This window comes from Colobus angolensis, unplaced genomic scaffold, assembly GCF_000951035.1.
Source record: "Colobus angolensis palliatus isolate OR3802 unplaced genomic scaffold, Cang.pa_1.0 Scaffold161, whole genome shotgun sequence".
In the NCBI taxonomy this organism is placed as follows: Eukaryota; Metazoa; Chordata; class Mammalia; order Primates; family Cercopithecidae; genus Colobus; species Colobus angolensis.
In genome coordinates this window covers 6,779,590-6,792,891 of record NW_012114722.1, presented here as the reverse complement: position 1 = coordinate 6,792,891, position 13,302 = coordinate 6,779,590, and the positions used below count along the sequence as shown (strand labels likewise).

General features: G+C 36.4%; 2 protein-coding genes across 4 annotated transcripts in view; one reads left to right on the top strand and one right to left on the bottom strand.

Annotated features, from left to right (window-relative positions):
* Window positions 1-2,517: 2,517 nt before the first annotated feature.
* NAP1L3 (nucleosome assembly protein 1-like 3) lies at window positions 2,518-5,293 on the bottom strand. Of its 2 annotated transcripts, XM_011937279.1 has the most exons (2): window positions 4,366-5,293; window positions 2,518-4,290 (listed from the first exon to the last, which is right to left on the bottom strand). In XM_011937279.1, exons 1-2 carry the CDS (start codon window positions 4,891-4,893, stop codon window positions 3,370-3,372), a joined length of 1,449 nt encoding a protein of 482 aa, XP_011792669.1. In that variant the 5' UTR covers window positions 4,894-5,293; the 3' UTR covers window positions 2,518-3,369. The 2 variants fall into 2 exon arrangements, with proteins under 2 accessions (XP_011792669.1, XP_011792668.1); XM_011937278.1 differs by having other exon boundaries at window positions 2,518-5,293.
* Window positions 5,294-5,620: 327 nt separating this feature from the next.
* The window catches only part of FAM133A (family with sequence similarity 133, member A), a 40,735-nt gene continuing 33,053 nt past the window's right edge, over window positions 5,621-13,302 (top strand). The window contains exons 1-2 of one of the 2 annotated variants that reach the window (XM_011937275.1): window positions 5,621-5,882; window positions 6,311-6,362. The gene's annotated coding sequence lies outside the window, so the exon portion shown is untranslated. Of the gene's footprint in view, window positions 5,883-6,289; window positions 6,363-13,302 lie in introns of both variants that reach the window. The other variant, XM_011937276.1, reaches the window with a different exon arrangement.

Sequence of the window (13,302 nt, the reverse complement as noted above, 5' to 3'; positions counted from 1 at the left end):
GTGCTGGGATTACAGGCTTGAGCCACCGCGCCCGGCCCACTTTGTAATCTATAGGCATAATCCCACATCTTCATACATGTGTTGGTGGGCTCAAACACCTCATAAAGTGAAGATATATACCTTTTCCCAGAGCCTGCAATGCCTGATAAAAAAAATCAGCTTCTATCTTATTACAGCACCCTGAAGCTTTTTAACGGCAGATGAACTGGCATTGCCGGATAGTGTGGCACCTCCAGGCTTGGAGCACTCCAGGCTGCAGAACGTGACATTTGCATCCTTTGACCGTGTTGTTACTTTCTTCGCTCACAGCTCAGGTTCCTTCCATTACCTTTTCAGTAGTCTCTGCTGCTGCTGCTTAGAGATGTCTCTTGTTATCTGAGTCTGCTACATTAAACAAAAAAGACCCAACATTTAGAATGACTAGGTGGATGCTCAGAGCCTAACTCAGGAGGGAAATGAGCTCATTAACAAGGACGTGGTCTGAACTGCAAAGGAAGATAAAGAGGGGGTGGAGGAGCAGTCTGGAGGAGGAGGTGACCTTTTCCTTGGGCTGGGGGCAGCTGGCCTCAGCTTTGAGTTACAGCAACAAGAAACAGCCAACCATAAGGAAGGTGCAGAAGATGACTCATTGAACACTTCTCACTATCTTCCCTTCCCCTTAGCTTAGTTTCCAGCGGGCTTCTCCTTCTAACATCGTTCATTGTCTGAGCCAGTGTGATGGGCAAACATGCAGCCCAATACATGTGCCAGCTCAACGAGTTTTCTGGCTCTACCCACCTTCCTTAACATGCAGAGGTGGCTGAAGCATTCACTACTGGCTGATTGCATTTCCGGTGTCCCAGTTTTACTGATGCATAAATCTTTGGCTCTCTGAAACCCTGCCCCGTCCCTAGATCTAACTTTAAAGTTATAGTGGGCTTCTGAGTGATTTTTATCTTCTGCATTTCTGCTTCTATTTTGCAAATATTCTATAATAACATGTGTTCCTTTAATTTGGAGAACACAGAAAGGGAAGGTGTTAAATACTTTGCTAAAAGTTCTAAGATGCAAAAAGTATATTGCATCCTATGTAGAAGTTTTAAGGGCTCTGCTCTTTGTGATGTCTGGCAAGTACAGTATATATCCAATTTGGGTACCTATGCATCAGGAGCCAGATACACTATATTTGTTACATTCTTCATTTTAGTTTTGGCATATAAGTGAATCTGCCATATCTATTCTTCATGGATGCAAAAATCTCAGAAATAAAATAGGCACTGTAAAAAAAAAAAAATGCAGTGGGCTGGACACAGTGGCTCATGCCTGTAATCCCAGTACTTTGGGAGGCTGAGGTGGGCGGATCACCTGAAGTTGGGAGTTCAAGACCAGCCTGAGCAACGTGGAGGAACTCCGTCTCTACTAAAAATACAAAATTAGCTGGGTGTGGTGGCACATGCCTGTAATCCCAGTTACTTGGGAGGCTGAGGCAGGAGAATCACTTGAACCCAGGAGCCGGAGGTTGCACTCCACCCTGGGCAATAAGAGTGAAACTTTGTCTCAAAACAAACAAACAAACAAAACAAAAGCAAAACAAAACAGAACGCTGTGGTATTGCTAGAAACAATAATTTGCTTCCTGATGTTGTGGAAAATCATAAAGTAAACCTAACTATCTGAACACATGTGGTTGGCTAAATATGACATCGGTTTTAATATTTTTACATTATAGAAATTGGGGAGTGACTATTGTTAAGCAGAATAAAAGCTAGATGCTAAACTGTATATGGTGGGGTATGGAAGACTATTATAGATCATTTTATGCCTAGAGAGCCAGAAATTCTAAAATCCTGTCTTACTTTGGCTACAGTTTCCTATGAGGTTTTCAAGGAAAACATATGTGGACCCGGAAATGACAAATGTGAAATAAGATACCGCTTTATTATATGCTGTGCTGCTCCCTTTATGTCCAGTGCAAAGCTCCCTGGTAAACTGAGTTTAAGTGTGAGGGAACCTCCTCACACTTATCTCAAACCAAAATCTTAGGATCTCTCTGTGACCAGCTGCATGGTGAAGAGATGAAAGCCTGGTGTCACCTGTAAAAAAAAATGAGTCAAGGTAGTGTGACCTTCCATAGCTTGTCTTACATATAAGTGGCGTTGTGAGTGAGGTACTCCTGCTCTCCTTCCCCTCTTCTCTCCAGTTCCCTTTGCCCCTCCATTCCTTCTGCTACCCACCTTCCTCCCTTTCCCTTTTTCACCTCTTTCCTTTCTTCTCTACCCCTCCTTTCTCCCTCCTCCCTTATCCATCCCCACCCTCTTCTACCTTTCTCTTCCTTTCCCTCCATGCCCTGTTCCTTCTCCTTGTCCCATTGCTCTCCAAAATCTTGAATGAGTGTCCTCCAACAGAAAAGCTAAGATGTGGGAAATACATCAGAATGTTAATAATAATTACCATTTTATTAAATTGTCCCTTTCCTTGTGATCCTCTACTTTTTTCTATGATAAGTATCCCTCTTTTATAGTCAGGAGAAAAGGCTAGATTTTTATAGTATAACACACTTTAATATTTATTTATTTTAGGTTGCAATAAAAGAACATGAAAAACAGTATCAAATGATCATTTTCAGTGAAAGGGAAGGTAGAACATAATACAAAGAAAACATGGTGTCTTTAGTTTACAATTACACAATATAAGATGAAGAAACTTTTTAAAAAATACTATGTCATATTAACACCTCAGTGGTAAACAATAACATTATTATGATTAAATGTATAGGCCACTATATGTCACATACACAAGGTCTCAGGTGAATCAAATGTGGTCTTGACATTCTTAAATGTATGCTAATCTTTTTCAAGCAGTCAAACTTCAAAATACACTGTTTTAGTTACTATAAGTACTGGATTTCTATAGCAAACTAATGAAGGCACAGCTAGTGCAAGCAGATTTAAACGCTTAGTCTTCTGGGCTGGAAAAAAGAAAAAAATAAAGCACTTGCATTGGTACTTCATGAACTTTTTTTTTTTTTCAAGCAAATATTTGTTTCAGTTAACAATTGTGACAGTTTCACACCTACAGTCTAACAGAAACATGACCAAAGGACATCACAAAAATCAACACTGTAGCACCAAACTAACATGCTTTAGATAATTGACCACAGCTTACATATTTTGAAGAATATTATACTACAACAGTCTAGATAGAATAAACTGGCACTTAGACACTTTTTAGGACAATTTTTAAAATATAGACTACCAAGAAACCACAAAAACATGACTATAAGGAATAATAGTGTTCAGATTACAGGTCAAGGTTTTACTTTTTTCAAGGCTGTATGAATCTGCTTCACTTCTTGAGATTTTAAGATTCTTGAAAAATCTTTCAGATTGACTTATTTTCTGTATTTCCTGTTTCCATAATGTTTGCCAAATTGATAGTAGGTACCATTGACTTCTCCAGTATAGTAATAGATTGATTTCAGGATGACATTATCATGTAAAATCTGCCCAATTTCAAAGTCCTCATCCAGGATAGCATCTTCTCGTGGTTCCAGCTTCCCAATCACAGGAATCTCAGGAGGACTAAAGAAATTGAAGAATGATGCATTAGGAACCACTCTTGGCTGGATTTCAATTTCTCCAGTAGCAGTTGTGCGACTCTGGGTAGTTGTCACAGTCACATCTTTTCCTCTTCTCCAGTCTATCTTGCAGCCTTTGCAATCTTCAATTTCCCATCCCCAAGAAAAGAAGGGATCATTGTGATCTGGTTTTGACTTTATTATATATGTCTTCACCAGCACCTCATTTCTGAAGTATGGATTGGGTAGAAAATGAAATTCAAAGGTGTAACTTACAGGCTGGCCAGGTTTTGAGAACTTCAGGCTAACATCCGACAAGAACTTCAGAATGGGCTCATCATACTTCTGAATCATAGGCCCGAGCTTGTCAACATTCTTTAAAACAATCAGCCAATAGTCAGGAACGCCTTTAGGGTCTTCTCTTTTAGGCTTTCCCCTCCTAGCTCTTTTAAGATCTATACTGTCCTGAAGCCTTTCCTCAGGAACTCTTTTATGAGCCTCTCTTACTGCAGCCCTTGCCTTAGCCTCTGTTGCTTTAGGCTGTTCTTTATCATCTGCCTTTACCTGGGGGGCTTCTTTAGGATCTTCTTTTACTTCAGGGGTTGCCTCCATACAGTCTGCTTTAGAATCTGCTTTCTCTTCAGCCTTTACCTCAGGAATTTCTTTAGGGACTTCCTTTTCTTCATCTTTCACCTCAGGAATTTCTTTAGGAACTTCCTTCTCTTCAGCTTTCACCTCTGGGTTTTCTTTAGGGTTTTCTTCTTCCTCACCCTCTAAGGGAGGCATTTCACTAGGGGTGTTATCCTGCACCTCCTCATCACTGCTGAACTCCTCATCCTCTGAATTCCATTCACATTCTTCTTCTGTAGGCTCATATTCTGCATTGATGATTTGAAACCGCCTATCATATAGAGGCTTGTTGAGTTCAGCATATTTTCTTTCAAGATCATGAATTGCTTTTAAGAACAGGGTGTCTACCTTGTCACATTCATCTTGAATGTTTCTAAGCGCTTGCACGCGATTTCTAACTGCCTGAGGCAGCCTATCCACGAAATTTGTTCCCAACGGGGCCCGCCGCGCCCTGCTGGAAGGCTCAGGTACCCTCTTCTTTCTATATAAGCGGCTGCGGCTGCCAGTGCTGCCGCTGCTGCTGCTGCTGCCGCTGCTGCTGCTGCTGCTGCCACTAGTGCTGCTGCCGCTGCTGCTGCCACTCGTGCTGCTGCTAGAGCTACTGCTGTCAGATTCTTCCCCAGAATCACTAGTCGAGCTAGCCATCTCCTCTTCGGCAACCCCATGGGCGACGGGTTCCGAGACCATTTTAAAATCTGCTTCTGCCATCTTGCAAGCCTGAAAAACTCTACCGCGGAGACCGTGCGACCAGAGATGGGCAGAAAATGACTCACGGATGCTCGAGTGGCGGCGGCGGAGGCCCGGGCTGCGGAGGTGGCAGCGGCGATGGCAGCAGCGGCGCAGAGGGGAGCTGGAGCTGGAGCTGGAGCTGGAGCTGGAGCTGGAGCTGCAGAGGCCGGCGCTGAGGTGGCAGCGGCAGTGGAGGCCTGGGCGACAGCGGTGGCGGCAAGGCCTCTCCCGGCTGCAGCTACAGAGTGCCGAGATATACCGCAGCCGAATGGCGCAGTATGAGACCCCGAGATCTCTTCTCGTTTTAGATCGCGAGCCCCCTCCCCTCGCGGTCAGACCTCCCGTTAATTTCGTTCCCAGTGTGCCTTTAGTTCGCTCCTCATTTGCTGGTCCACCTTAATTGACAAACCGTACGCCCAACGAACGGCCAAACGCCACTACTCCTGGCTCCGCCCACCTTCCCAGACGCTGCTCGCCGGCTGAGGTGCGACCCCCTGGAAGGTGTCCCCCTGCCCCCTAAAAAGTCTATATTTATAGTTTTATAATTAAAAGAGAAAAAAAAGCGTAGACATGAGGTGAAAATACCAGCCATAGTTCCTAACAAGGGCAGAAGAGGCGTGTCTTCCTTCTCCCATCCGCCCATCCTGAATTCCCGTTTAGTTTGTCACGGGTCTCTTGACAAAAATCTGTAAAAGAAAAAAAACAAAAATTGAATGAAAATGGTCCAAATGGCGTCATTGGGTAGTGTGACTGTGGACGATTTAAAAACAAAACGATTTTCTCTAAATATTCTATGAGCATGTATTTTTACACTGGATAAAAAAGGGGAGAGTCGGTTATTGGCAGAGGGGGGAGGGACTAGACAGCAGGCGTATTGCATTCCACGAAGCTGATTTAATAAGTGCTGTCTGTGATGTTTGGCAAGCCTGGTTTATATCCATCTACAAGGTTTGCGAACCCATGTTGCCGTGAGTCAGTTACACCATTTTTATTATATTTCTCTTTTTAGGCTGGCATATTATATACCCCAACCTTGCTGCTAACTTGCCACGTAGCCCTTCTCAATGCTTGCAACAACCTTGTAGATAAAACAAAGAGTGTATTAAATGTTAGGTAGTATTGTTAAAAAGCAAATGATTTGCGTTATACTTTTGTGCAGCAGGTTTCAATTACAAGAACAGTGGGATGGGAGGGGGAATTTGTGCTAATGAATGTGCATCTTCTGTCAGTGTATGCGATGTCATCTGCCACCAATTTCCTTCTAATGTTGTAAAATTCTAGCCATACTATAGTATGATTTACAAGTCCAGTAATATGTGAGTAAACTTTTGCAAAATGAAGTTTAAAAACGGGTATTTGTTATTTTTATTTACAGGAATTTTTTTTTCTGCTACAGAACAACTCCCTTGGTACAATAAAAAAGACGAGTATTTACTTTTCATTGAAAGGTAAGGATCATGTTTAGCACATTTTAAAGAATGACAAAAATTACTCATCTCCATCTGAATAAAAGTTTACAGGATGCAGTCATTTAGAGATTTATTTTAGATAATAATCTTGATAATTCTATGGAAACAGGAAAATCCACAGAGGTAATTTGGCATACTAATGTAGACAATAAGCTACTTAACCGCATTAACTATCTAAACCTGGTCATAGAATACAAGTGGTAAATTAAAATATGAAATATGATAAATTATTCATTTCAAATGAGGAACTGTATTAATGTTAGATTAATCTTTATAGAATTTGTGCTTTGTCATGTAGTCACGTTTTTTAAAAGTTATGAAACGCTTTTCTGTCTCATAAATGCATTTACTTTTATTGTATATCTCTAATTGTCAAAGTCTGTGAACATTGCAAAGATAAAACCTCAATACAGAAAATTCCAACAGTAGTAAAAACACACAATCTTAACCACCAAATGATAAGAATTACTAGCATTTTGATGCACTTCCTTCCAGAAATTTCCTTGTGCATATACATACCTGCCTATTTATGTATACTGCTTTATCTACGTGATACCATATTATGTTTTGTAGTCTTTTCATTTAATTTATCAGTTACTAATGGCTATATTTTCATGGCAAATGATCAACATCTTATTTTTAAATAAGTGCATATTCCATGGAAATAATTGCCTTAATTTATTTGAACAGATTCCTCTTATAGGGTGGCTATTTCTATACCATCTCTCCCCTTATATACATACTATTTTCCTGCTATAATAAGTGTCCCTGGATACCTAAAGCATATATTTCTATGCACTTCTGAAAATTGGTCATAAGATAAATTCCTAGAAATGAATGGCCTGGGAATGATCATTTCATATAATGGAATTATTATTGTATACATATTGCCAAACTCTCTGCAGAATGATTATCACAATTTACAATTCTAACAGTGCATAAAGGTTCATTTTTTTTGTCATTCAGCTAATATGTTTTTGTGCCTGTCATATGCCGGGCAAATGTGGTAGAGGATTGTAGTATAATGGTGAATGAAACTTACTAAGTGCATATCCTTTCGTTGAATAATTTTAATCAAATCATATGTTATAGAAACAATGATTTACATCAGTGGTGTTATACCATAAATATTGTTCTGAGACTTACTATTTATTTTTAAATTATGGAGATTTAAAAAAAAAGTATGCTCTTATGTTTTAAACTTTGTAGCATCAGGAATTAGTAGTTTAGAATGAGTCATGAGGTAGGGATTCAGATTTTTAAAATACTTATTTTTATTAGCTAGCTAATTCTTCTAGTATCATTTATTTGGTAATCTTTCTATCTCCTGCTTACTTGAAATGCTACTTTGATCACATTAAATAAATTGCTTGGGTCTGTTTCTAATTCTTTTCTGATCCATTGGTCAACTTTTTCTGCAAACAACTAATGAGTCGGTGTTAAGATAACTTTACATTTTGTGAAAATGATATGTGTTCATTGATAAAGTCAGACAATACGTTGAAATACAAAGAAGAAATTAAAAGTAACTCAAAATACCACTGAAAAGTAATCACTACCTACGCTTACATTTGTAATCAACATCTCCAAATTAATTTATCAATATTAGTATTTGTATTTCTTAGATTAGTGGTAAGATTGTGTTTTCATATGTTTATGTTTATTTGAGAATTGTCTATTCATATTTTTTGTTTTCTACTGAATTAAGCAAAAAGTTAATCAATGGTGAAACCCTAAAGGTAAAATGATTTTGGCCTTGACTTACTTAAGACAACTATGATTTCTTCAAGAAATAATTCATGATATTGGGCAAATGTGACTAAATTTCATATTAAAATTGGTTGGTTTTTTTTTTTTTTTGGATACTTGGGGTTTTTTTTGGATGCTTTTCAAGGATTACGGATAACTACTTAACCACTCACACTGATCCTGGAAAAGTTTGGAATGGAACATGGAGATGAAAAATAGAAAAAAGCGTACAAAAACATCATATAAAAATAATGTATTAATCAACAATTGTGATTTTCAATTTGGAATTATTTTTTCCTAGATATAGGCAATGAAAATGTTGAAAGTAGATGACTTTTTCTAATCACAATTCTCTACTTTAATTGTGTATACATAAGTATCTTGTAACACACTTTTATTTTTGTAACCTTTTTTTTTTGGTTGATTAGTTTATTTAATTTTATGTAGTAGGTATCTAAAATAAAATAAGCTTTTTCTTCATAATCAGTTTAATTGCTGCATTAATCCTATTTGTTCTACTGTGAAATGTAAGTATTAGTTTTATCATATCATATGCTTGTTTTTCTTAATAAGGTTATATATAAATTATTTGCATAGTGATATGTTCTTTGTTCAATTACTAGATGATTTTTTTGTGGGGGGATGCGGCTAAATGTTCATGCTTCTACATGAGATGATACATAACACAGAATCTGATAGTATACTCAGCCTGAATATAGTACATTAACACCTGTTGATATCTCCCTTAATATGGATATACACACAATCCCTTCCACCACCCACTCCTGCCACACAAATACACAAAGCGTATAATGACACGTGTAGCAGCATTATCTTTTTTTGTAGGTATCTAAGAAGCGAAGCATTGCAAGTTCATTTATTTTTGAGTGACTCTTCCTCCTGTTCTTCTTGGACAAGTTTTATCTGAATATACAAGTTAATTCTTTTTTAAAAACCATTTTATTGATGTATAATAGGCACACAACAAATGTGTGTATCTGTGAAAGTATCACCACAGACAAAAAAATGAAAATTGTATCATCCCTGAAAGTTTCCTCATATGCCTTTGAATCCCTCCTCTTGTGCCTAGACAATAGCTAATCTGTTTTCTGTTCCTATAGATGAATTTGCATTTTCTAAAATTTTATATAAGTGGAATAATGTAGTATGTTCCTCTTTTTGCCTGTCTGCAGAATTATTTTGAAATTTACCCATGTTGTTGTGTGTATCAGGAGTTTATTTTTCCTGTTTACTGCAGAGTAATTATTCATTACTTGGCAATACTACAATTAGTTGATGGGCATTTTTGTTGTTTTGAGTTCTGGGCTACTACAAATAAGCCTGCTATGATCATTTGTATATAAGTTTTGTATGGACATATGTTTTAATTTCTTTCAGCAAAATACATAGGAGTGGAATGACTAGATCACGTGGTAGGTGTATGTTTCACTTTTTAAGAAATTACCTATTTTCCAAAGTGGTTGTTTTGCATTTCCACCAACAGTGCTAACATTTGATATGGGCAGTGTTTTAAGTTAGCCATTCTAGTAAGTATTCAGTAGTATTTCATTGTGATCTTAATTTATATTTCTTTGAGAGTTCTTTATATACTCTGGATGCAAGTTCTTTGTCAGTTATAACTTCTGCAAATATTTTCTCTCAGACTGCATATTGTCTTTAAATTCTCTTAAGGGTGTCTTTTACTGTTTTTAAAGAGGAAACGTTAGTACTTTTTATATTGATGCATCGTATATCATATTTTGGGGCACATGTGATTTTGATACATGAATACAATGTGTAATGGTCAAATCAAGGTAATTGGGATAAGAAGTTTGCAATTTTGATGAAGTCCAGTTTATCTTGTTTTTCTTCTATGGAGCATACTTTGGGTGTCATCACTTAGAAATCTTTGCTTAACCCAAAGTCACAATTATTTCCTTCCTTTTTTTTTTTAAGTTTTATACTTTTAGGTTTTGCATTTAGGTCTGATACATTTTTGCAAAAAGTACAAGGTATGGATTGAAGGTTTATTTCTTTTGATGTAGATATACAGTTTTTCCAGCACTGTTTGTTGAATAGACTGTCTTTTCACCACTGACTTGCCTTTGCACATTTGTCAAAAATTAGCTGTCCTTGTATGTGTGGGTCTGTGTTGGACTCTAATCTGTTCCTTTGTGTACTGATTTTAATGACACAATCGGTAGTTATCCATTTGTTAGATACATTTGGGAAAGAATGAGAACAAAATTGTGTGATAACAGAATTTCATTACAATGGAGACAGTCACAGGAGCTGGATCTTCATCCTTGACCTTTCACTTCTGCTCCCAACTATGTGAGATAGAGGGTCAGATAACAGCAGTAAAAACCTAGAACAGAAATAACAAAAAAACCCATAAATGTTCTTCTATTTTGTGGAGTTGCCAGTGTGTAGATGCCCACAGCCCAGCCACAAGAATGGTAGTTAGCATTATCCAGGAGCACAAATAATGCCCTGTTTTTCTCACATCTGATAAAGAGAGAACTACTTGCTAAAATGGAAATACTAAATAGAAAGTATATTCAAGCTGTTAATAAATTATGGTTAAAAAAAGAATAATAATAAAACCTTGGTTGTTATGATGTTGCTATTATTAATAGTAATAAATAAAACATTGGTTGTTTTATAACATTTTAAACGATAGCAGTGGTTTTCAAACAAAAATATTTCATTTTATACTTATTCTTATAATACAGATATACTCAAATGAACAGAATATGGTATGTTGTTACAGATTTTTATTTTTTAAGGAAACATTTCTGAATTGCATTTCTAGCACTATACCCTTAACTGCATGGCGTTTAAAAGGGAAGTTAAAATTAATGCAATGTAAGATAAGGAAAATAATTTCCCAATTTGGATATTTAACATAGCGCTATTTTTTTTTTTTTTTTTTTTTTTTTATGTTTTGACCCAAGCTGAATCTGTTCTATAAAGTTGTTGGGGTTTCACTTTTAAAGACTAAGGTGATAAGATGAAAAAAGGAATTTAAAAAAAAAGGAGAAAGAGGCAAGGGAAAGGCAAGGCTTATAGACTTAAAACCTAAATGTATCAGTCAGTCATAAGGAATAAAAAAGACTCAGCCCTTCAAAGTTGATGCCCAGAAGCAAAACCAAGGAAGACCTCCTGCTCAGGCTTCCACCACCTCCCTCCACCCCATTATAAAGTAAAAGTGTCCTCTCTAATATGGCTTATCTGGAAATCCTCACAGAAACAGCAGACAGGTCACACAAATATAGAAGTTAATTATCTCTGCTTGATAAAAGCTTTCTCTGGTCAAGAGAAAAAATCTGGGGTGGGGATCTCTCAGGATATGAGAATGTGTATAAGGACTGACTAGGCAGAAAAGAGGGTCAAGTTGGTAAACCCGGGAAGGCAGGAGGTGGAAGAAGCATATTTTCCTTTTATTCTGTCAAATCAGTAAAAGTAAGGTAGAATCCAGTTGCTACATCCCTGTTTAGATAAAGAAAAACACTATAAGCACTAATATTTTTAAGAGAAAACCCTTATAACAGCATCTAATGAATTTATGAAATTAGCACCACTTTTCTAATTAAACAATTCCTCGAGTAATACAAAGGATAATTTATCTTGTTATAAATCATAAAGAATGCAGAGTGAATATCTCCTTCCAACATCCCTTATTAGAGGTGACCCTTGTTAAACTTTTCATAAGGAAACTTTTAGTTCTGTTTTAAATTTAACAAAAATTATAACATTTTACATTTCCTTGTGATTTGCCTTTTTGAAAAACTTAGAATGCCTAGGAGATGTTTTCTATGATAGTACATGTATCATTCTTCTAAGGCACTACATAGTATTTATAACATGTATGTAAAAATTAATTTCAAGTTTCCTTTTTGATTTATGTCTTGGCAATTTTCAAGGTATTTTTACCACTAAAAATAATTATTCAATTAACATTTTGGAACAAAGATTTTCATGCTATATAAGAGTATTATTATATGAGAGATTATTAGAAGTGGAACACCTGGGCAAATGTTTCATGTATTTTAATTTTTGGTCAATGGTGCCAAATTCCTCTAAATAAACTTTAAAACTCTATGCTACCATGAAAATATATCAGAGTGGTGTTCCCATGATTCTTACCAAAACAGAATAGCATTAATTATTAAAATGTTTGCTTATCTGATAGACAAATATCTGATTGTTATTTTAATGTGCATTTTCCTCATTAATAATGAGATTTGATTTTAAAATATACTTATTAGCCGCTTATATATCTTTTACCAAAGATTTTCTGGTCATACACTTAGCACATTTTCTATTTTGTTGGATGCATTTTTTTCTCAATTAAAAAGCTATATTCTCCAAATAATTTAATAAATACTCCATCATTTCTCTACTGATTTGAAATGTTACTTTTACATTTACTAGTTCTGAATTCTCATTTTTTTCTATGTATTTACTGTAAGTATTTAAAGATTTTATTGAATTTTTATGTTAACTTTGTACCCAGACACTTAAATGAATTCTCATTATTTTTCAATGGATTCTCTTGGATTTTCTAAAAAGAAAATCACAAACTACTTTCTTTGCAATACTTATACCTCTATTGTTTTATTCTTATTGCATTGATGAAAGTTTTCAAGAAAATATTCAATAGCAGAAATAATAGTGACATCTGTGCCTTTTTCCTGCCTCCTGTAGACATGGTTTCTATATTTGCTTATCCATAGGCGTTTGCTGGTTTTGGATAGATAACACTTACTTAGGTGAAGGACCTTTCTTTCTATTCCTAGAAATATGTTTATTTGCTTACTATCTGAAATATATGTTGATTATTTTTTGATGATTTTCAGCCTTTGTTGAAATAACTGCATGGATTTTCTTCTTTAAAAGGCTGATGTTGTGATTTCTATGGAAAAGGAAAACTTTTGCATAATGATCTATCCTTGCAATATTTCTCTTTTTTAGTTTTAGATTTTTTAATTGACAATAATCATACATATTCAATGGGGTACATATTGATTTTTTTTGTTTTTTGTTTTTTGAGATGGAGTCTCGCTCTGTCGCTCAGCATGGAGTGCAGTGGCGATCTCGGCTCACTGCAAGCTCCGCCTCCCGGGTTCACACCATTCTCTTGCCTCAGCCTCCCGAGTAGCTGGGA